At 45.1% G+C, this 24,189-nt stretch overlaps 1 protein-coding gene across 1 annotated transcript in view; it reads right to left on the bottom strand.

The window, feature by feature from the left end:
• Positions 1 to 1,408: 1,408 nt before the first annotated feature.
• Positions 1,409 to 24,189, bottom strand: part of LOC147450174 (uncharacterized) — a 39,951-nt gene continuing 17,170 nt past the window's right edge. The window contains exons 5-8 of the mRNA XM_086519470.1: positions 4,783 to 4,956; positions 4,492 to 4,665; positions 2,129 to 2,242; positions 1,409 to 2,037 (exon numbers count right to left, since the gene is read on the bottom strand). Coding sequence (XP_086375596.1) covers positions 1,648 to 2,037; positions 2,129 to 2,242; positions 4,492 to 4,665; positions 4,783 to 4,956 — 852 coding nt within the window. The 3' untranslated portion in view covers positions 1,409 to 1,647. The remainder of the gene's footprint in view (positions 2,038 to 2,128; positions 2,243 to 4,491; positions 4,666 to 4,782; positions 4,957 to 24,189) is intronic.

The following is a 24,189-nucleotide window of genomic DNA, read 5'->3' as shown; positions in this document are numbered from 1 at the left end:
ATACTGGATCTCCTGTGATCTAGCTATCCCAGCTAGCTGTTTAGCTGCTTAGTTCACACCTAGCAGTTTAGGATTCCATAGTATTGTATTTTTTCATTTTGTCATTTTTGTTATTTTGTCATCTTGTTACTCTGACTTTGTATCAGATCCACCACATTGTAACTTTGTGGTCTCATAGGTCCCTTTGGCCTTTTGAAGACGTTAATATAACATTTCTCTCCATCTTTCTTGGCAAGTTACAACATCTAATCTAACTTCTCCTCAATGCCACCTCCAAGCTAAAATTCCTATCAACACGGATGGTTTATTTTTTTTATTTTTCTTAATTCACAATACATGCACAAGTCTTTTAAGTGTCTTCCTGCATGCTCTAAATTTCTCAGCACCAAGCTCTTTCCAAGTCACATGTTGACCATGGTGCAATGCCTCTTAACCCCTTACATGGTGAAGAATCGTGCTGATAGAAATTGTTATCAAAACTCCTCCCAAAAAAAAAAAAAAAGGCACAAAATTTTACATACATGAGTCTATCCTCGACATTGTCTCACACGATGGGTTCAAATGGTATCAAGGGTGGAGGCAAAAATAAAGGTGTGCATAGATCATGGGCCATCCAATCAAGTGGCTTGAATTTACAAAATTGTCTCGAATTTTATAATTTGCTGGCATTTGCAATATAATACACCCAAAGACCATATATTTCAATAAGTGTATGCAGCTATAGTGGTGGATTACTAGAGAAGTCGTGGGTTCAAGATCATGGGGCACAAGATGAGGTCACGTGATGTACTTTATCAAGGAGGCTTTAATCCATTTGGAACACTTGCAATGGTGGGTCCAAAATTATGACTCCCCTTGGTTTGAAGTTTTATGTGGTCATGATCTGCAATTTAGGCAATATCTCAAGTGGTAGTGACTTCGATGGCTTTGAATGGATGTGTTGTCTCCGTGCACCTAAATTCGATGAACCCGATTATACTCAACCCCAAATCACATTCCAATCCTTCTTCACCAAAACATTAATCGAAGTCTCCTTAATCATTTCACTACTAATTCATCACAATCTCCATTGTGAAACTAGATTATCGTGAACAAAATGCGGTTCCTTCATCATCAGGTCATGTAGTAGAAATTGGTGGAGATTGTTATTTAAGTTATGTATCTTCATGTTTTTTCATTTTGCCACAATTCAGATTGTAGTTACTACAAACTAGCTCTAGTTTAGAAAAAGGGAATTAATTTGTTAGATGATTGCTCTAGGGAATGGCTAAGAATATTACACCCAACACCTATGAATGGTGACTATTTGAGTAAGGAATGTGATATTTGTGTGTGTGTGTGTGTGTGTGTGTGTGTGTGTGTGTGTGAGAGAGAGAGAGAGAGAGAGAGAGAGAGAGAGAGATCACATGCAAAGTTTCTCTTTTATAGCCAAATGAGACTCCTCATTTCATCTCCTCTACACTTTTGACTTTCCATATCCCTGAACAACTTTTCACCTCTCATCTCCTCCATACATTTGCAAATTATATTTGCCTCATTCAACCTTAATGATTTCAAGACTTCCAAACCTGTCAGAAGGATGGACTTTGAATTCAATTTAGCTTGAGACTTGTCATCTCAAACCACTTAAAAGTTTCAACACTGCCCTCAATCCTCAGAAACTACATTTTTTGGAGCTTGACCTGTGGGCCCCAAACTCCCTAGCTCCTCTAGCAGCTTATATCGATGTAATGGTGCTCCAGGGCAGCAGGTTTTAAGTTTCTTGGCACCCGGGAGCTCAGAATTGATCGCTGTCCCTGACATTATTACCCCAGTAATGGTTTGTACTAGTTCAGCAGACATTGTCTTCAAATCATGGAGCACCTCACCATCGTTTTGCATCACCCATTTGGAAACAATTGAATCCAGCATTCTTTCTATCAACTCCTTGAATGTGGTCGAATGTGGGCAATACGATAACATGGGTTGTAAGGCCACTCCATCTACAGAGAACCCTTGCCCTTCAACATCACCCAGCATCCTCTTCTCCATCTCTATCTGCTGACCAATTCAAGCAAAGCTTAGAGCACCTGTTCCAGAAATTTGACCAGACAAGGGCAAACTTTTCATGACTACAAGCATTGATTACCTCTGCATTTAGAGCTGCAAGTAATGAAGGAGAGACAGCATCAGGCGCAAACTCATCTGGTTCAACCATTGACATTACCCTTCTTACAACAGGAAGTGTCAGAACAGGACAGACCTGTTTTCAGAGTAAAGCATGTAAAGAACATGTCAGCATTTGTTAGCATGAAGGTACCGAGTTGAGTAACGCCGCGTCAGAAATGAGAATAGCTGAATAAAAACACTTCTTGAAAACGAAATTGAGATTCCCAACCATGACAATTTCTAATCTTAGAGACAACACTCAATGTAACAAGGGCTTAGTGGGACAAGGCATGGCCCCAGCATATGAGCCAGCAGACGCTCTTCGCTTGAGATATTCAAAACGCTATAAAAACTAGGGAAAATTACCAAAATACGTCAAAATTCCCAAAATACCCCTCTTTATTTGTCTAAAGCTTCCCAAAATGTTCTTCAATCAAATTCCCAATATGCGCCTCATTAATCCTGCAAGCATCTTTCTACTTTCAAGCTTCGCTTCTTCATGTCAATTTTAAGATTGTGAATGTCTCCCCTCTCGGGAGAGGCTTCTTCAGGGTGCAGTTCGAGTCTGAAAGTCAAGCCATGGAGGTCTTAGCACAGGGCCCTGTGGACTTTCATTTTGCCATAGGCTTTCTTGCCAGATGGACACAGGGAATGGATCTAAATGGACTTGTAGGTGGAACTGCAGTTACAGCTAGATTCCCAGGACTTCTTCCAGAATTTGCTTCGCATGTTAATGAAATTGGGAGATGTATGGGTTTTGTGGTTGGAAATGCTGTGATTCCTCATGATGAGGATCGCACAATCTCCATAAGGATGGTGCTCTTCCCATCCTTGGCGAAGAACCCTCCGCAATTTATTTCGCTCCCGACCATTCATGGGGAAGAAATTTTACAAAGGGTTTTCTTCATTGGTCTTCCTGGTCATTGTTTTGTTTGTGGCAGAAAAGGCCATGTTCCTACAGATTGTACTCCATGCAGGACTTCTCCTGATCAAAGGCAACAAGCTTCAAAACAAGAGGCACTTCATGCGAATGGGGGATTGGAAGACCATTTGGTAAGGAGAAGAAGTGCAGCAGAGAAAGCTAGGAGGAAGGAAGGGAAGAAAAGAAGAGGACGAGCTAGGAGGACAGAGGCTCCAAAGCTTGTGTATAAAAGAAGAGAAAATGTTTCTCCTCTCTCCTTGGATACTACTTCTTCACCAGCTCTTCATGATCCGCCAGTTGATTCTCAGGGCAGTGATTTGGATATCAGCAGCAGTTCTGAAGGCATAAATTCAGCTTATGAGCGGCATTTTCCTTCTTTGGTAGAAAGTGCTAAGAAGTCTGCTGAGTCTTTGAAGACGCCTAGGAGGTCTTCAAGACTTAACCCCCATATCTAGCCTTGATTTGAGGCAATCTTGTATCTTAGATTGCCCTAGGATTTTATCTTTTAGTGATACCATTTATGGTGTTCTCTCTGTATTATTCTGATGTAATTCTACCTTGGGGTCTGTGCCCTTGAGGTGATTTTAATAGAAAGATTTTCTCTTTTGGAATGGAAACAAAATAAATCCTGCAAGCATCTCTCAAGACATTATGTTTTGCAAATCTTTATAGGTATATCGGTTCTCCATTGTTATATAATATTAGGAGTACGATTTGTGATCGTATGTGGGCTCTCGGGATCAGATAGTGCACTATTTGTAGGCACAAATGACACTATTTGTCAGCTTAATGGTAAAAATGTCACACATTTCCTCCTGAAGTTTTTACCACTTTCTTGTACCTACAATTTATTGTCACATTCTTATATCTTTCACATCCCCATCAACGTGGACCAACAGCATTTAAACTAGCTGACATCTCACAATAAACCTACCTCAACTAGGGGCTGAAGGCCCCACACACACTATTTAATATGATTTGCACACTCAGGAACACAGGTGTAACACCCTAAGAGCTATGGTTTGAGATGATTTAACTAAGCAATTTCCTAGGCTATAGTGTACTCTTACTCTCTCCAGTTATTCCAATGAGAATCACCAGCAACTTTCTTATTAAGAGATCATCACTAGTATGATTGAGTCATTGATCTCAAATCTACAAATCTCATGTTTTCACCTGAATTCATGTTCATCACATAGTTCACAGTTAAAAAGACCTTTCACATCACATGCCAAGCATTCAATCCCCATTTAGAAAAGTTGAAACATGCTGAAAACTTGAAGATTACTGACACATCAGAGATGATGATTATGAAATTTAAACCTAAAGTAGAAGTTTGATGATCTATACATAAGCATAAAATGAAGCATTTTACATGATTCAAATAAGTGTAATAGATTGTCTTTACATCACAAGCTAACCTCTTTACGTACAGACTTGTCAGCTACCATATCTCTTGGAAGCATCAACAGATCTGCAAGCGCTTTTAGCATTGGAAAGGAGATAAAGCGTCTAGACTCATCATTTGCAGCATTTCCAGCACTGCTGGTAAGTTTTTCCAAAATAATTGTGAGCCACGTTGACCATGTACCGACCTTCCAACACATTCCAAGAAGAGGGATACGGTTACAAAGAGCTTCAGCTAGAAAATACATTGCACTATTTAAAGAGGTCTGCAATCAGCAGAATATACTTTAAAAATTAGAGCTTACCGCATTTTTCAATTGCATTCCAGTGCCAAAGGTCATATGTCCAGGGCAAATGGGAAGAACATCTGCGCCAAATGCAACATCAGACATGGGTTTCTTCGAAAGCTCTGATTCAGGGATGGGCACGATGGCATTAAACATCAGAACATCTAGCCTGGCAACACACTCCTCAATAACCTGCTTAGATGTAAAAAGCCTGTTGAAGATGCCAACTCGTGTTTACATGGAGGCTTTAAGACATGTTGGTAAAGAGGGATGTAAAGGAATTTCCTTAAACTAGCCATACTTTGAAGACTGAAGCAAGCCCATGTATCAAAACAGATGTCTATGCCATACAGAGCAGGACGGTTTGCGTGAGCTACTAGAGTAGTGCAACGTTTCTTCTAATAAGCAGTGTGACATGAAACGTTTGGAGGTTTCAGCCATTTCAGAGTTGAAGTTTTGAAACATTTCGTTTCAGGGCATAGAAAAAGCGAAACATGTTATGTAATAGACGGTGAGTGTGTTAACATGCATTAAGTATACATAGATATACCTGAATGAATCCAAAATTCACCTTTAAAGGAAAGTGCAAGATATAGACTCATGGTAGTCATCCACAAGTCAATATAGCCATCAGCTCCATCATGCATAGTGTTGACTAAATACTACAACATCCCCACTAATGTCGTCAATGCCCAATAGTGGGCCGTGGCTGCAACATATACTCCAATGCACCTACACACGACACACACACACACACGAGCATACTTCAATAGAAAGATTGACATACTAAGTTTCTGTCATAAAACTAGAGATGCAAGGCAGACTCATCCATAATGAAGCCTAGTGTAGCCCGGATAGTGTGTCGTGCTCTATACAATGGGTGCTCCTCAGTGCAATGTGCGTGACAATCTCACTCAAAACAGACTGAAAACAAAGGAACAATAGACAACAACAAGCTCACAGAGACACAACAGCAGCAGACCACAACATATGACTTGACTATCTCAAAGAACTGATACAGACTCTAGCGTGGCAGCACACTCAACTCCAGCCTAGGACTCACAGGTACAATGGGGTGTCGAGGCTCAAATGTGCAGGGATGGTGAAGACGTGCTGTGTGTTTAGACTCACTACTCCTAACGACTATGCTGGACCATAGAGCTAGAAGATGATCCGATGACCTAACAGCTACTACTCATATGTACAACCATAAAGAGCCACCAACGGCTCATAAATGTTAGCCATCTAGATCTATCCCAAACTGAGTGGTGGTTACCTAGCCACGATGCCCACTAGACCACCATCCGTATCCCTGCTGCCACGTCATTGTCCAACCAAGAGAGTCCGTCTAGTGTGAACTAGCCTACACCAACTGCACTAACTGTGTGTCCTGTGAAAGTGACACTGTGAAAGTGACACTGTAGCCTGCTACAGGTTGCCCGCCACAAGACCGCTCACCGTCTCGGTGAGAAAAACAACTGAAACTACTAATCGACCGCAAAGAAACCACTACTGCACATCACTGTCATTATAAAAAACTGCCTAGTCACCCAAGAGAGAGATTAGTCGCCACACCACCCGAAGCATCAGTCTCTGAAGGTGGAGCCATCAAATCAATAAGGGGGCCCTGCTGTATGTGAGCTCTCCTGTCCCTAGCTGGGCCCCTTGGGAAGGGCAAATGGTGGCGCCTGTCCTGTAGTGTACTGAGGACGTCGAGTAACACAGCCATAGCGGTGTGCTCCAACAATACCCTCGCAGCAAGTAACGTTCTGCATCTGAGGCAATGGTGACGACTGAAACCCCTGAGGATACTGTTGTTGATTGTAGTACTTGTAAGGTGCAGCGGAATAAATGTTTGAACTTTGCTCAAGATGAGTGCTTCGAACTGTGCTCAAGGTTCCTTTTGTTCTTATGGAAGGGAGAGCCTTCCGTTCTTAATGAGAGAGTGCAATGGACACAAACAAAGTGAATGGACACTGTGCGTGAAAGTGTATGAGACTAAGAGATAGAGAAGAGAATACGACACCAGAGACATTGTAAAACCCTCCTTCAAAGGCCCCACTCTCTATGGCGAGAGCAGTCTACTTATGATTGCACAAATCTCTACAATGCTTGGACTTGCCGACGATGTCGATGACGATGAGGACGACGACGAGACGGGCTGAAATTTGAAACTACTAAGGGCTGAAATCTGCAAATCTTGTATCTGCTGAATTCTGACTCTATGTCCATGACGATGTCAAGGACGACCATACGATGACGCGCTGAAAACGCAGATGCTGAAATCTGCGTTTTCCGGGCTGAAACTGTAAACTTTGCGGAAACTAACCGTGCGGCGAGGATCTGCTACGGGAAGGTGAGATCTGCGATGTTTGGGACTCCTACTACGGGTGCTAACTGCTGAAAACTGAAAACGCTGATGTTCCTTGATCTTCCGTCGCGGTAAATCTGCAAAACGCCGGGGCTGATCTGGAAACCAAAAACGCTAGGGCTGAAAACCGATCTACTGTCGCCGGATGTCCTGCAAATGCAAAACGCTGGGTTGATCTGTGGTTCTGCTGTCGCCGGGAATCTGCAAATGCAAAAATGCTGGCTGATCTGGGTTCTTGATGCAAAACGCTAGCCTCGCTGCTGTGTAGCAAAAACGCTAGGCCTTGCTGGGGGTTCCTGCTAAGAAGGTGCCTGTTGAACCAAAGCTCCTACTGCCTCTTCTGCCAATTAGTGCTAGTCTAGGTTTGCTTATATACAAACTTAGCAAAATTGCCCTACCTACTTTCCAACAAAAGTCACTTAACAATAATAAGTGAAAAATGTCAAAAATAGGGAAATAGGCTAAATGCACTGGAAAATTCCCCTGAAGGATTCTGATGGAAATGCTTATGATCATGTTGTGTGCAACCAGAGGATATGCATCTACACTAAGTGTCTGGACATGCACGGTCTGCGTACAGACTCACAAAAGTGTCAGATCACTTCTAATCTAAACTGACTGGACTGACTGAACCCTTGTCGTGTTGTAGCTTGTCCACGGACACATAGGGTTGGATGTGTCACGTGACATCCCCTCCTTTTCAAAGTGAGGTACTGGTACCGAGCTGTATGGCGTCGAGGGAGATCGCCAACAGCATCCGGAATCCTGGAAGGGACTCTTCGCCGGCCAACTCTGATGTGTGGGTCATGCGGTACTTGAACTTCATAAAGGTCTGCAACACTTTCTTTGGGCCGCGCCGAAAGCGACACAAAGTCTTCTATGGCTCCTTCAATGCTTCAACTTCGTCGAGAGTCATGCGTCTACCTTCTTTAAGAATCTCCGAGGCTGAAAATTCATGAAACCACTTCCAACACAAAACCATGAACATACCTATTCCATGTAAAGTGAGTGGAAAAAATATTGTCTTCCTCAAAGACTGTGCATGCAATGTAGATGAACAAAGAGACGGAGTGCCAAACCGTTCACCACACACACGCAAACAATGAGATCGAATCTTTCTCTTCTGATCTAAAGCAATCAACAGTGGCAATTCACAACAGGAATGCCCATGCTTGGTGCTCATACTTTCATGTGCTCTTTCTACAACTGTGTTGTGCCAAGGAAGAGACATGGAATGTGACTTCCTTACATGCATACTTTTCAGCTTTTCATGAATAATCCGCATACATCCATGCCCATTCATGAGTGAAACGTGCTCAACGTACAATATGTCATGCCTAGGAAAAGGGATCACATAAGGACGGTGACTAAAATACAAGAAACGATCACGAATGAAACACTTGTACAATGCGTGCGTACTAATCATGCGAACACATAATACTTCCTGTGAAGGTTCTCTAGACCTAGGCTCGAGAGCCAAGATCGCTTCTTCCTGTTTGATCGAATCTTCCTGTGGGGGTTCTGTGCACCTCGACTCGAGAGCCAAGATCGGTTCTTCGTAATTGATCGAATCTGCAACGAGGTTAGCTTCGCTAGCAAAAGCATCAACTAACTCATCATTTTTGTGAGAAATCACATCTTAATCATGCAAATCATCATGCTCCTGAGAAATCACATCTTGATCATGGAAATCATCATGCTCATCATTAACATCCAAATCATCATGCTTATCATTGTCATTCAAATCATCATCATGCAAACCATGTGTCTCATGCTTTGGAGAAGAAGAGACTGAGAGAGTCTCCGTCTCTTGAATCTCTTGCATATGCGCCTGCACTTGAGAAAAGAGTCGCAAGAACTCTTGCATGTGTCGGTCGCTCTGTTCTTGTCTTGCTTTGGCTACCTTTCTTTCTGCTTTTCTTTCTGCGTGTCTGCGATCCATTTCTGCCACTCTTTCTGCATTTCTTGCTTCGCGTTCTAACTTCCTTTCCATAAACATCTGCTCCAACTCCTCCATACAAGTTAGTGCAATCCTTGGCATAGATGGGAAAGGGGGAGGGTCGGAAAAACCTCCTCGCGGGGAAAATTCTTCTTCGTCTCTCTCATGCTCATCACCTCTAAGTGAAGTATCCATTCCGCTTCGAGTGATGACCATCCACTGAAGTCTTGGGTTCTTGTGGGTTCTTGTGGTCTTGCGTTCTTAAGTTCACGAGGAACTTAGGTTCTTGGGATTCTTGAGTTCTTGAGATTCTTGCGGGACTTGAGGTTCTTGAGGTTCTTCTTTCGCTTGCAATCTGTGTTAAAGAAGGATCTTCTCTTCACCCGAGTTCTGCTCTTTTCCGCGGGCGCACCCCTTACGCTCACACCAAGGTTGCTTTTTCCCACCTCACGTTGATTGGCCGGCCGCCAAGTGCACGGTCCACTCTCAATGAGTGAAAACAGGCACAAAGGGAGGCTGGACAAGCCCTTCTTTCTTGGGATTCCTATCACTCTTCAAAAACACGATTAGGAATCGACACGCCTAAGCGAACTTGGGTTCATGCGACCGCAACAAGCAAAACAATCCTTGTGATTCTTGTGGTTCTTTCCTTGAGTGATACAAAACACTGCCAAAGCTTTGATACCAATGTAAGGTGCAACGGAAAGAATGTTTGAACTTTGCTCAAGATGAGTGCTCCGAACTGTGCTCAAGGTTCCTTTTGTTCTTATGGAAGGGAGAGCCTTCCGTTCTTAATGAGAGAGTGCAATGGACACAAACAAAGTGAATGGACACTGTGCGTGAAAGTGTATGGAGACTAAGAGATAGAGAAGAGAATACGACACCAGAGACATTGTAAAACCCTCCTCCGAAGGCCCCACTCTCTATGGCGAGAGCGGTCTACTTATGATTGCACAAATCTCTACAATGCTTGGACTTGCCGACGATGTCGACGACGACGAGACGGGCTGAAATTTGAAACTGCTAAGGGCTGAAATCTGCAAATCTTGTATCTGTTGAATTCTGACTCTATGTCCATGACGATGTCGAGGACGACGATACAACGATGACGCGCTGAAAACGCAGATGCTGAAATCTGCGATGCTGAAATCTGCGTTTTCCAGGCTGAAACTGTAAACTTTGCGGAAACTAACCGTGCGGCGAGGATCTGCTACGGGAAGGTGAGATCTGCGAGGTTTGGGACTTCTTTTGCGGCTACTAATTGCTGAAAACTGAAAACGCTGATGTTCCTTGATCTTCCGTCGCGGTAAATCTGCAAAACGCCGGGGCTGATCTGCAAACCAAAAACGCTAGGGCTGAAAACTAATCTGCTGTCGCCGGATGTCCTGCAAATCCAAAATGCTGGGCTGATCTGTGGTTCTGCTGTCGCCGGGAATCTGCAAATGCGAAAACGCTGGCAGATCTGGGTTCTTGATGCAAAACACTAGCCTCGCTGTTGTGTAGCAAAAACACTAGGCCTTGTTGGGGGTTCCTGCTGAGAAGGTGCCTGTTGAACCAAAGCTCCTGCTGCCTCTTCTGCCAATTAGTGCTAGTCTAGGTTTGCTTATATACAAACGTAGCAAAATTGCCCTACCTACTTTCCAACAAAAGTCACTTAAAAATAATAAGTGAAAAATATCAAAAATAGGGAAATAGGCTAAATGCACTGGAAAATTCCTCTGAAGGATTTTGATGGATTCTGATGGAAATGCTTATTATCATGTTGTGTGCAACCAAAGGATATGCATCTACACTAAGTGTCTAGACATGCACGGTTTGCGTACAGACTCACAATCAAGTGCCAGATCACTTCTAATCTAGACTAACTGGACTGACTGAACCCTTGTCGTGTTGTAGCTTGTCCACGGACACATAGGGTTGGATGTGTCACGTGACATCCCCTCCTTTTCAAAGTGAGGTACTGGTACCGAATTGTATGGCGTCGAGGGAGATCGCCAACAACATCCGGAATCTTGGAAGGGACTCTTCGCCGGCCCACTCTGATGTGTGGATCGTGCGGTACTTGAACTTCTAAAGGTCTGCAACACTTGCTTCTTTGGGCCATGCCGAAAGCGACACAAAGTCTTCTGCGGCTCCTTCAATGCTTCAACTTCGTCGAGAGTCATGCGTCTACCTTCTTTAAGAATCTCCGAGGCTGAAAATTCATGAAACCACTTCCAACACAAAACCATGAACATACCTATTCCATGTAAAGTGAGTGAAAAAAATCTTGTCTTCCTCAAAGACTGTGCATGCAATGTAGATGAACAAAGAGACCGAGTGCCAAACCGTTCACCACACACAGGCAAACAATGAGATCGAATCTCTCTCTTTTGATCTAAAGCAATCAACAGTGGCAATTCACAACGGGAATGCCCATGCTTGGTGCTCATACTTTCACGTGCTCTTTCTACAACTGTGTTGTGCCAAGAACAGACATGGAATGTGACTTCCTTACATGCATACTTTTCAGTTTTTCATGAATAATCCGCATACATCCGTGCCCATTCATGAGTGAAATGTGCTCAACGTACAATATGTCATGCCTAGGAAAAGGGATCACAAAAGGACGGTGACTAAAATACAAGAAACGATCACGAATGAAACACTTGTACAATGCGTGCGTACTAATCATGCGAACAGATAATACTTCCTGTGAAGGTTCTCTGGACCTAGGCTCGAGAGCCAAGATCGCTTCTTCCTGTTTGATCGAATCTTCCTGTGGGGGTTCTGTGGACCTCAACTCGAGAGCCAAGATCGGTTCTTCGTGATTGATCGAATCTACAATGAGGTTAGCTTCGCTAGCAAAAGCATCAACTAACTCATCATCCTTGTGAACAATCACGTCTTCTTCATGCAAATCATCATGCTCGTGAGAAATCACATCTTGATCATGCAAATCATCATGCTCATCATTAACATCCAAATCATCATGCTTATCATTGTCATTCAAATCATCATCATGCAAACCTTGTGTGTCATGCTTTGGAGAAGAAGAGACTGAGAGAGTCTTCGTCTCTTGAAAATCTTGCATCTGCACATGCACTTGAGAAAAGAGTCGCAAGAACTCTTGCATGTGTCGGTCGCTTTGTTCTTGTCTTGCTTTGGCTGCCTTTCTTTCTGCTTTTCTTTCTGCATGTCTGCAATCTATTTCTGCCACTCTTTCTGCATTTCTTGCTTCGCGTTCTAACTTCCTTTCCATAAACATCTGCTCCAACTCCTCCATACGAGTTACTCCAATCCTTGGCGTAGATGGGAAAGGGGGAGGGTCGGAAAAACCTCCTCGCGGGGAAAATTCTTCTTCGTCTCTCTCATGCTCATCACCTCTAAGCGAAGTATCCATTCCGCTTCGAGTAATGACCATCCACTGAAGTCTTGGGTTCTTGTGGGTTCTTGTGGTCTTGGGTTCTTAAGTTCACAAGGAACTTAGGTTCTTGGGGGTCCTGGTTCTTGGGGTTCTTGAGTTCTTGAGATTCTTGCGAGACTTGAGGTTCTTGAGGTTCTTCTGTCGCTTGCAATCTGTGTTAGAAAAGGATCTTCTCTTCACCCGAGTTCTGCTCTTTTCCGCGGGCGCACCCCTCGGCGGCCTTACGCTCACACCAAGGTTGCTTTTTCCCACCTCACGTTGATTGGCCGGCCGCTAAGTGCACGGTCCGCTCTCAATGAGTGAAAACAAGCACAAGGGGAGGCTGGACAAGCCCTTGTTTCTTGGGATTCCTGTCACTCTTCAAAAACACGATTAGGAATCGACACGCCCAAGCGAACTTGGGTTCGTGCGACCACAACAAGCAAAACAATCCTTGTGATTCTTGTGGTTCTTTCCTTGAGTGATACAAAACACTGCCAAAGCTCTGATGCCAATGTAAGGTGCAACGGAATGAATGTTTGAACTTTGCTCAAGATGAGTGCTCCGAATTGTGCTCAAGGTTGCTTTTGTTCTTATGGAAGGGAGAGCCTTCCATTCTTAATGAGAGAGTGCAATGGACACAAACAAAGTGAATGGACACTGTGCGTAAAAGTGTATGAGACTGAGAGATAGAGAAGAGAATACGACACCAGAGACGTAAAACCATCCTCCGAAGGCCCCACTCTCTATGGCGAGAGCGGTCTACTTATGATTGCACAAATCTCTACAATGCTTGGACTTGCCGACGATGTCGACGACGACGAGACAGGCTGAAATCTGAAACAGCTAAGGGCTGAAATCTGCAAATTTTGTATCTACTGAATTCTGACTCTATGTCGAGGACGACGATACGACGACGACGCGCTGAAAACGCAGATGCTGAAATCTGCGTTTTCCGGGCTGAAACTGTAAACTTTGTGGAAACTGACCGTGCGGCAAGGATCTGCTACGGGAAGGTGAGATCTACGAGGTTTGGGACTTCTACTGCGGATGCTAACTGCTGAAAACTGAAAACGCTGACGTTCCTTGATTTTCCGTCACGGTAAATCTGCAAAACGCCGGGGCTGATCTGCAAACCAAAAACGCTAGGGCTGAAAACTGATCTGCTGTCGCTGGATGTCCTGCAAATGCAAAACGCTCGGCCGATCTGGGTTCTGATGTCGCCGGGAATTTGCAAATATAAAAACGCTGGCTGATCTGGGTTCTTGATGCAAAACGCTAGCCTCGCTGCTGTGTAGCAAAAACGCTAGGCCTTGCTAGGGGTTCCTACTGAGAAGGTGCCTGTTGAACCGAAGCTCCTGCTGCCTCTTCTGTCAATTAGAGCTAGTCTATGTTTGCTTATATACAAACTTAGCAAAATTGCCCTACCTACTTTCCAACAAAAGTCACTTAAAAATAATAAGTGAAAAATGTCAAAAATAGAGAAAATAGGCTAAATGCACTGGAAAATTCCCCTGAAGGATTCTGATGGGAATGCTTATGATCATGCTATGTGCAACCAGAGGATATGCATCTACACTAAGTGTCTGGACATGCACGGTCTGCAAACAGACTCACAAAAGTGCCAGATCACTTCTAATCTAGACTGACTGACTGACTGAACCCTTGTCGTGCTGTAGCTTGTCCACGGACACAAAGGGTTGGATGTGTCACGTGACAGTATTGAACTGGAGTCTGTGGGTAAAGTCCCATAAATTACTGAGAAGGACCCGTTGCTGCATTCTGCACTGGTGTACCTACTCCAGTTTATCCATATCCCATACCCATCATCGTAGGCTGGGTTGCCCTATTATCATGTAAGAGCATTTGTCTAAATCCTTGTACCTGATTTTGAAGGTCACTAATCACTTGAGACTTTAACTTCAAGGCCTGTTGGAGTGCGAAAATAGTAGCATCCCGATCGGCGATGGCGCTCTCAGCAACTCGCAGAGATCCCTCCATAGCTGCATGACGCTGGTGTGTAGCTGCTAACCGCTCTGCTCCAAGCTCAATGGTGGCAATGGCTTGCCTGGACTCCTGCAGTATATCCTCAGATAGGCGAAAAAGTGATGTCGAGTCCGACACTGTGGAAGGACTTGTAACAATGTCATGCGCAAGAGGGTTGGCAAGTGGTACTGTTGGTGGCACTTGGGGTGGCAAGTGGCACTGCTCGTGTTGGTGGACTGGGAGCATGCCTCTCTGGCGGAGTAGAGACGGTGGGAGTGGTTGCAGTAGAAGTAGGCATAGGAGAAGAAGCAACTCCCACTGGGGCTTGGGAGCTAGTCACTGTGGTAGGAGTAAAAATAGCAGCAGTAGATAGAGGAACACACACTGTAGAAGCCACAACTGTGACATGCATAGTGTGATCTGCAGCGCCTGAACTTACTATCAAACCAAGGAGTATGCGAGGAATGTCGAACGGGTTGCTTCACTCGAAGTTGCTGGCTTTCCGAAACTGGCAGTGATATTAAAGATTCTACTGTGTCCTCCACTACCTTCGCCCTCTTTTTCTTAGGCTTCCTAGGTAGATCCATTGTCTGTTCAATATCTTTCCCTTTTGCCTTAGAGCTTTTACGCCGCATATCCGCATCCACATCCATGGGACTAACAGGTATGTTAATAACCCAGGCCAGCATGGGAGCTGCAAAGCATTGAAAGCTAGATTGCACAGATTGCACCTGAGCTCTGAATCTTTTTGCCCCCGACTATAATGAGGTAAATAGAATTTGATGAAAGCCACACGGGATGGTGTGGATGAGGCAGTATAGGCCTTCACAGTGCGAGAATATAGTAGGCACGTCACATTTGCCCTTGCTTACTTTAGCAGCTCTAACCAAAAAGTAGTACTTGAAAATGGCCCAGAGCTTTTTATTTTTTGCATAGTCAGCATGACTAGTACTAAGTAGCTCTTTGCATGCCTCAATGGTCGCATCTTTCGAAAGTTGTGAATAGGTTCTCTAGCCGGTTTTACCGCAGGAAAGGTTGTCATCCCCAAAGCGTGACCAATGCGTGTAGCAGTCAGTGGGTGCCCTCTTACTTTGGGAAAAAGCTTGAGAACCTCATGCATCATATCCATGGGAACATCTGAAGGCAGATCAGCCTCTGCTAATGCTGACAGACCTATCGTATGTAGCTGATCTTTTGATAAAACTTCTCGAAGAGACGGATGAGGCTGCTGCAGATGGAAGTTCAAAGTGAATTTGGTTTGAGTTTTGGAAGAAGGAGGCCGAGGAATTTGATGGCTCAACACCTGCATGATTGCCTTCTTCTTTTTCTTTTTCACATCATCTTCCTGTTCATCCTCTTCCTGTTGGCTAGAAGACTCTGAGTCCGAGTCAGAGGCAGAGCCGGAGTCAGACGCTTTGTAACTTGCATCACTATGATCAGTGGAGGACATATCGGTGAGGCCATGGGTGGAAGTTTCCACATCTTCTTCTTCTGTAGAACTTCTAGATGTTTCAACGGGTCTCTGGCGAGACTTCCTAGCCTTCTTACTTGTACCCGCCATAGTGGATTGTTCTTGCCTCTGCTTGAACTCGTTGCCGTGTTCCTCAAGCACACGCAAAACTGAAAAGGGCCTGGTTGAAAATCGTGAAAGCACTTTTTCTTCTTTGAAATTGGCCTGGTTGAAAATCGTGGAAAGCTGCAACACGATGGGATAGTGTCACAAGACGGGCACCACGTGCCAATAGAAAAGAACAAATTAAACAGACTTTTAGCACTTCAATAACAACTGAACTGAGAGAGAGAGAGAGAGAGAGACGACACGCGATACGGAGTGGCGGAATTCCACCCCAGAGAGTATTGGCCCCAAACCTTGGCGTCCCTTTCGGTATTTCTTTATATTACTGCTGATTCGCAAAGTACAATAGTCTGGGAGCACCTCCTCTGCAATCTGCGCGCTGAAGAGTTCCAGAGAGGGCCCCCAAGGCTCATATTAAAAGGCCCAAAGCCTAATAGCATCAAATATGAAAAGCTGACCCCAAAAAATTACTTTCCTAAAATTTCAGGATTTCCCTAAAAATCCGCCCCGGAATGTCTGTACAGGTGTCACATCATCATATTTGATGTGCAAAGTCTTTTGAGTGTGTTCTGCTTTCTTTTTAATGCTTTTATGTCACTTGGGCCCCATCGGACGGGGTCCCATAAGTTGGTGGAAACACTTTTTTAAAAATAGGCCACTCGTCAAGACTTTGTAAGTCTGTAAAACTTCTTCTTCTTCTTCTGCTGCTTCTTCGTAGGGTTTCTGATTTTAGGATTAGGGTTTCGGGCAAAATTAGGGTTTTTGATTTTAGGATTAGGGTTTCAAACAGAATTAGGGTTTCTGATTTTAGGGTTAGGGTTTCATCAAAATTAGGGTTTCGGGCAGAATTTAGGGTTAGGGTTTTTGCTCTCGGGCAACCACGTCATCACTTTGTGACACTTCTTCTATTACTTGTTCTTCTTAGGGTTTAGGCCCCTCGGCCGGTAGCTCCGTTCTTCAGTAGGTCGACACGTCAGCAGTTTGTTACATCTCCCCTTCTTGAAAGAGAGTAATCGTCCGCAATGACAACATATTTGCAAAACAACTCAAGTTAGCTCAAAAGTTTCCGAGGGACATTCCGAGGGACAATTAGTTTGCTCTTTTTATTAAGAAGTTAGCTTCTCCTTTCGACTGTTTTGATCAAGGAGTTAGCTTCTCCTTTCTGCTCTTTGGATCTAGGAGTTAGCTTCTCCTTTCGGCTGTTTTGATCAAGGAGTTAGCTTCTCCTTTCTGCTCTTTTGATCAAGGAGTTAGCTTCTCCTTTCGTCCAAATCGGAACTCTTGATATTCCAGCGTAGTAAAATTAGCCATCACACCCAGACCGTACTGATCTTCCACGGGTGTCTTGATGCACTAAAATTACATACCAAGGCAATCTCATCCAATTAGGAATATTCAGTAATTGGCACATCACAATGCAACACAAATGCTTACATATGCATGTTACAAGACACAACAAATAGCGCCGCTGAGCAGTCCCCCGAGACAAACGGTCTGCGGTATGAAGCTACTCAACGACTACCTCGTCACTCCCCCCGCAAATAACCTAAAAAGGTCCGGGCCATGAGCTCAGAGGACTGTACAACCAAACGCTCCCCAGACCACAGTCTGCGTCGCTTGGAGGTTCAAGCATACAACCAAACGCTCCCCAGGCATCGGCTTGCATCGTTCGGAGGTTTTCTAGCATACAACGGAACGCTCCCCAGGCATCGGCCTGCGTCGTTCGAAGGTTTTCAAACATACAACGAAACGCTCCCCAGGCATCGGCCTGCATCGTTTCGAGGTTCAAACAAAAACAGTATTTCTCACTTCTCCACCGGGAGTAAAATCACCAATCATTGAAACCAGTATCAAACCAGAGCCAAACAATTCAAATCGGCACCAAAACAGGTTCAAAAACAGATACCATCCATTTCAAACAAATTCCAAACAGGATCACCGAACAAGTTCAAACAGAACTCAAACTTGAAAAGCAATCTCGACATCAGTAGAGCTCGAAAAGTCGACTGACTTTCCATTCTGAAACCTGCACCAAAAATTTGGGTTAGGTTCATTCCATAAGGTCGTACTTTGGCGGCGATGGTAGTCCCAAGAGATAGCAATCACACCGAACCTCCAAGGTTATCAACTCGAGAAGAGACATCTACTGAGAGATGTCGAGAAATTTCAAGATATAATCTGCTAGGGTTTCCATGGCAAGCATTTCAGGATCCCCACTCTGCCCAGAAGTTGCACTCTGAAGGAAGATGTCAGAAACCATATTACTTCGGGCAAAACTTTTCTTGAAAGCTTGCCAAGTCCTTGGAAGTGTGTGGCTTGGTAGCTATAGACATCAACATCTGCATGGCACTGCTTCTGAGAAAAACAGTGACTCGAAACAAATCTGGGATCCTTCTTTTGCAAGTGATCTTAATGGCTTATGCCCTGTAAGACATGAGCGGTGAAGACGGGAGCGAGCCCGATGCGCGATGAAGTAAGAGTGAGTGGCTAATAAGTCTGGGTTGGAGGGCGAAGATACCTCAAATAAACCTTTGTCTGCTCTTTTGTGGGACCGGTATGCTTTGAGAAAAGCACACGCCTGATGCCCTGATACCACTGTCACAAGACGGGCACCATGTGCCAATAGAAAAGAACAGACTGAACAAACTTTTAGCACTTCAATAACAATTGTTCAATAACAACTGAATTGAGAGAGAGAGAGAGAGAGAGAGAGACGACATGCGACACGGAGTGGAGGAATTCCACCCCAGAGAGTATTGGCCCCAAACCTTGGCGCCCCTTTCGGTATTACTGCTGATTCGCAAAGTACAACAGTCCGGGAGCACCTCCTTTGCAATCTGCGCGCTGAAGAGTGCCAGAGAGGGTCCCCAAGGCTCATATTTAAAGGCCCAAAGCCTAAAAGCATCAAATATGAAAAGCTGACCCCAAAAAAATCACTTTCCTAAAATTTCAGGATTTCCCTAAGAATCCGCCGCGAATTTCGGAACGTCCGTACAGGTGCCACATCATCATATTTTGATGTGCAAAGTCTTTTGAGTGTGTTCTGCTTTATTTTTAATGCTTTTATGTCACTTGGGCCCCATCAGACGAGGTCCATAAGTTGGTGGAAACTCTTCTTTAAAAATAGGCCACTCGTCAAGACTTTGTAAGTCTGTAAAACTTCTTCTTCTTCTTTTGCTGCTTCTTCGTAGGGTTTCTGATTTTAGGGCTAGGATTTCGGGCAGAATTAGGGTTTCTGATTTTAGGGTTAGGGTTTCAACAGAATTAGGGTTTTGGACAAAATTAGGGTTTTTTATTTTAGGGTTAGGGTTTCAGCAAAATTAGGGTTTTGGGCAGAATTTAGGGTTAGGGTTTCTACTCTCGGGCAACCACGTCATCACTTTGTGACACTTCTTCTGTTACTTGTTCTTCTTAGGGTTTAGGCCCCTCGGCCAATAGCTCCGTTCTTCAGTAGGTTGACACATCAACGGTTTGTTACAGATAGCCTGTAGGAGGGGCGAGGGGATGGGGTTAGGGTAGGGGCGATAGCAGAGAGGACGAGGGTAGCTGCTAGGGGGATTAGGGTAGGGACGACAAGTATTAGATAGGAGGCGAGATTGGAAAATTGGATAGGGACGAGTGGGAAATTCGTGGTAGGGCCGAGGGAATTAGAGGGCACGGGTTGGTGGATTGGTGACGGTTGAGAAAATTAGAGGGTAGGGGCGAGGAATTAGAGTGGAGAGAGAGGAGGAATTTTGATAGGTAGGGGCGAGGGGGATTGGTTAGGGGCTAGGGGAAGGTGGTTAGGGACGAGGGGGAATTTTATGGGTAGGGGCGAGGGGAGGTGGTTAGGGCGAAGGAGTAATGTCGGGTAGGAACGAGGGGGAGGTGGTTAGGGGCGAGGGGGGATTTGGTGGTGAGGGGCGAGGGGGGATTTGGTGGTGAGGAGCGAGGGGGATTTTAGAGGGTAGGGGCGAATTGGTTTAGGGTAGGGTCAAGGGATTTGTGGTGAGGGACAAGGGGGAGAGGTTGGGTAAGGCGAGGGGGTAATTTAGAGGGTAGGGGCGAGGGGGGATATTTTAGAGGGTAGGGGCGAGGAGGGGTCTAGAGGGTAGGGGCGAGGGGGAGTTGGTTAGGGTAGGGGCGAGGGAAATAGAGGGTAGGGCGAGGGGAGTGGTGAGAGGTGAGGGGGAGTTGGTTAGGGTAGGGCGAGGGCAGTAGAGGGTAGGGGTTTAGAGGGTAGGGGCAAGGAGAATTAGTGAGTAGGAGCGATGGAGAAATTAGATGGAATTGGAGGATAGGGTGATTAGCAGCAAAAGTACAGAAGATATATAGTGCACCAGAGAGATAGGAGAGAATTGAAGTTGTAATGTGAAGGAGAGAAAGGAGAGAGGGAGAAACAAAAGTTGTAAAGTGCTGCCAGCATAAAAATTTGCAGGCTTCCGATAACTAGGATCTGGCAATCGGAAAGGCTAGAGCAACCATTCCCAGACCTAGCAAACTTGAATGTAAGTGTAAGAGCGATGATGTGCAATGAACTAGTAAGGCAGCACTGAAGCTACGAAAAAGAGGTCGCACCAGAAAGGCAAAGAACTAGATGTGTGTGTGTGTGAGAGCTTACCACAAGAGATAGGGGAAGGGAGATACAGCAGACCAGGTTTGAACATGTTAGGAATAATACCAAAATCAAAGATCTATCGACGAGACCTTCAACAAATCCATGAGGAGAGAGATGCAGTAGAAACAAACAGAACAATAACGTTGGATCGTAGAAGGACTCCAAAAAGCCCAATTCTATCAATGAGAGGAGAGCAGAATTGATGCACTCGTTTGAGAATTAATGCACTCAGTCAAACGAGGAGAATTTTAAAGATAACACCGATTACAACTGAGATGCGATTGACATGCGGAAGACTTGAGAATAGGGAAAAGGGAAAGCCGGAGAGAGCTGAGGACGGGACAGTCATAAGGTTGTTGGTGGGATGGATAAAACACCCAGATTTCTAAAGAGACAGGGAAGTGACTGCACTTAATTCTTGATCCATTTACCAATGGCAAAGGAACGCCTGCCAGAGTGACTAATTGGACAGCCCCTGTGGAAAAATCTCTTGTACAATGAATGGCCCTTGCCAAGCTGGGACCAGCTTCTTAGCTTTTTTCAGATACTTCGCTTGATAGAGTAGCACCAGGGAACCCTGCATTATTTTCGGCTTTCTGAGATGGCGATCATGCCACGCTTTGCGACGAAGTTGTTCAGCTTGGAGAGCATGTGAAGCTAACATCCTGCTTTCTTCTAACATTGAGATACAAGAGAGGTTTGCGGAAGCAATCCTCGCTATGACCACCCTTGCTGAACATGAGTTGAACTCATATGGTGCAGTTGCTTCTAGACCGAAAGCTAGCTGGAAGGGGGTGTAGTTAGTGGTTGCCTTGAATGAGGTGCGATAAGCCCAAATTGTGCCGAGGATAGCCTGAGCCCAAGACGTTGAATGCAGGTGACAAGATTTCCTGAGAAGCGCGATTAGCACTTTGTTAGTGCTCTCAGCTTGCCCATTTGCTCTCGGATAGTACGAGCAAGATTTGCGATGAAAAATCTTTTAGTTCGTGAGGAGTGTGGAGATCAGGTCATTGACTGTGTGGCCTACAAAGCTCTGAACACCTTTCGGGTTGATGGGAGGCGGTAACTTCAAGATGGCCACAATCTTCTTTGGGTCAGGTGTTAAACCTTTGGCAAACACCACATGGCCTAGAAGTGTGCCCTCAGTGACCAAAAAATGACATTTGTTAGGATTGAGCTTTAGGCGTGCCTCTCTGCACCTGAGGAAAACAACAGCGAGCTGAGCGAGGTGCTCCTCTAGATTTTCCACTGGGGTTGAACATTGAGCACCTGAGAAGGTCGAAAAATCGTCCATGAAGATGCGAAGATGATCCGTAAGTAGACAGAATATGAGATATATTGCTCGATTGAAGGAAGGTGGACCATTTTTCAATCCAAACGACATTCTAGTGTAGATAAAAATACCCCAGGGAGTCACGAAGGCCGTTTTAAGCTGATCACCTGGATGGATGTCCAACTGATTGTATCCACTGAACCCATCCATGAAACTGTACAATACATGCCCTCCTACATCTTCTAGCACACGCTCAGTGAAAGGTGTGGGAAAACCATCTGGAATAGTTACCTTGTTCAGAGCGCGGTAATCTACGCACACACGGATTTTATTGGATTGCTTCTTAGGCACTATCACCATGGGTGATAACCAATCAGAGTGCTCCACGGGTACAAAGATCCCTGCCTCTTGCATTTTTTCGAGCTCTGACTTGACAACCTCTGCATACTTTGGGTTGAGCTTGTAAGCTCGGCCTATGACAGGCTTAGCCCCTTAACTAGAGGGTTAGTATGAACATCCAATTCTTGTGGGATCCCTTCCAAATCCTTGTAGGACCAAGCAAAAACATCTTTAAAAGAGTGTATAAAGAGGATGCTCCCATAACCAAGCTGCTAAGAGGACGTGCTGAGGGTTGTCAGGGTCGCCCAGGTTGACTTTTTTGACCGGGTCAAGAGGTGTAACTGTGGAGGGTACTTCGGAAGTTGAGAAGTGAGCTGCCTCTTGGAGCTTCAAGATATCATGGGCTGGTGTTTGATCGAGTGGAAACTCTGCATACTCTTCTTGTAACCATCCTGGTGGAAGCTCATCGAAGGGTAAATCTTCAGACACAGACATAGTAGAGTGCTTTTGAGGGGGCGGAGCATCCGACCTGGGAGATGTTAGAGGAAGGGGGAATCATTGGTGAGTTCATGCAGAGGAGATTTCTTCCCCCTTCGGTGATGTGTTATAGGTTCACCAAGGCGGATTGCTTCCATCACAGGAACACTTGAATCATGGGGATCAGGGACTAACACACGTACTTCTTCGACTGGCACACTTTCTGCTATAGGGCTGGGGACATTGGTGTTCGCCTGAGGAGCTGGGAGAGAGAGAGTTACCGGCACAGGTGAGGTTTGATTAGAGACCACATAGCATGGCATCGAGGGGTTAGCTTCCAACCACTGTAGCAGGTCTTCGTCAGGCCCGTCAGGTGGAATGGGCTGCTCAAGGTCGGGGTTGGACTGTACTGACAATGAGCTGTGATGAACCACTAGATCCTTACCTCCTTCGAGCCGAATTGGTTGCATAGGAGAGCCAAGAGTATGTATCCACACGGCGTCGTTTCCCCAATCATGAAGTGCCTTAGTATGTGCAACCATGGTCTACCAATAAGCAAAGGAAATCCTCCCTCCACCTGAGGAAGACTGACCACCACAAAATCCAAGTTAAATGTGAAGTCTTGTACCTTCAAAGGCACCCTCTCTACTATGCCTACAGGGTAGACTGTCCTCTGGTCCGCCAATGTAACAGTGAATGGAGCAGGGCGGGTAGGCTGCAGACCTAAGGCCAACATAGTAAATTCTGGCATCAGATTGATCCCAGATCCACCATCCACTATGACGCCTGAGAAATGATTGCCAAGAATAGACACAGTGAGACGAGGACTTTTGTAGTCGGTGAGGGGAGCAGCTGGATAAGAAATCATGTAGGACTCCAAGGGCTGCACAGGTAGGTGCCCACCACTAGGCCCTGCACCAGGATACAGAGACTGGATGATGGAAAGGGTGTCACTTCAGAAATTTGCATCAAGTCGAAGCATGTCGTACAATGACACTTGCTGAAAGGTGTTTTTCAAGATAGACTCTGCTGTAGGCTTCTCTCTTTTGATCAGATCTAGCTCTGGTATCTTAAGGTTCTGCAAGTCCTCTAATGTTTCCATGAAAGCACCATCAATATCTGATAGAAGAGAGGTAGGTTGGCTCTTGGCACTACCTGCTGGTCTGTCAGCTACTAAGGGAGTTTGACTCATTTGTGTGACTGGAGATGAAAAAATTGGACCGCCAGGGAGGCGGAGGCCAAGAGCAACTCTCTGTGCCCGTGCGAGCACACGGGCCAGCTCTTCCACCTGCTTCAACCCATCGCGAGAGGCAACTACAAGAGTGGAAGGCGGGACCTGTGGAATGGTGCTTATTGTGATGAGGTTAATCTTTGGGAATGTAAACTCCTGCTGGTTCTAGCTTGTGCTTGCAGATGTGGATGCACATTGTTTTGGGCAGTCCTTACTATAGTTATCCTTAGCTTCAGGGCAGTGTCGGCAAG

This window comes from Adiantum capillus-veneris, chromosome 9 (genome assembly GCF_014529385.1).
Source record: "Adiantum capillus-veneris isolate H3 chromosome 9, ASM1452938v2, whole genome shotgun sequence".
Taxonomy (NCBI): domain Eukaryota; kingdom Viridiplantae; phylum Streptophyta; class Polypodiopsida; order Polypodiales; family Pteridaceae; genus Adiantum; species Adiantum capillus-veneris.
This window is presented reverse-complemented; position numbering and strand designations above follow the sequence as displayed.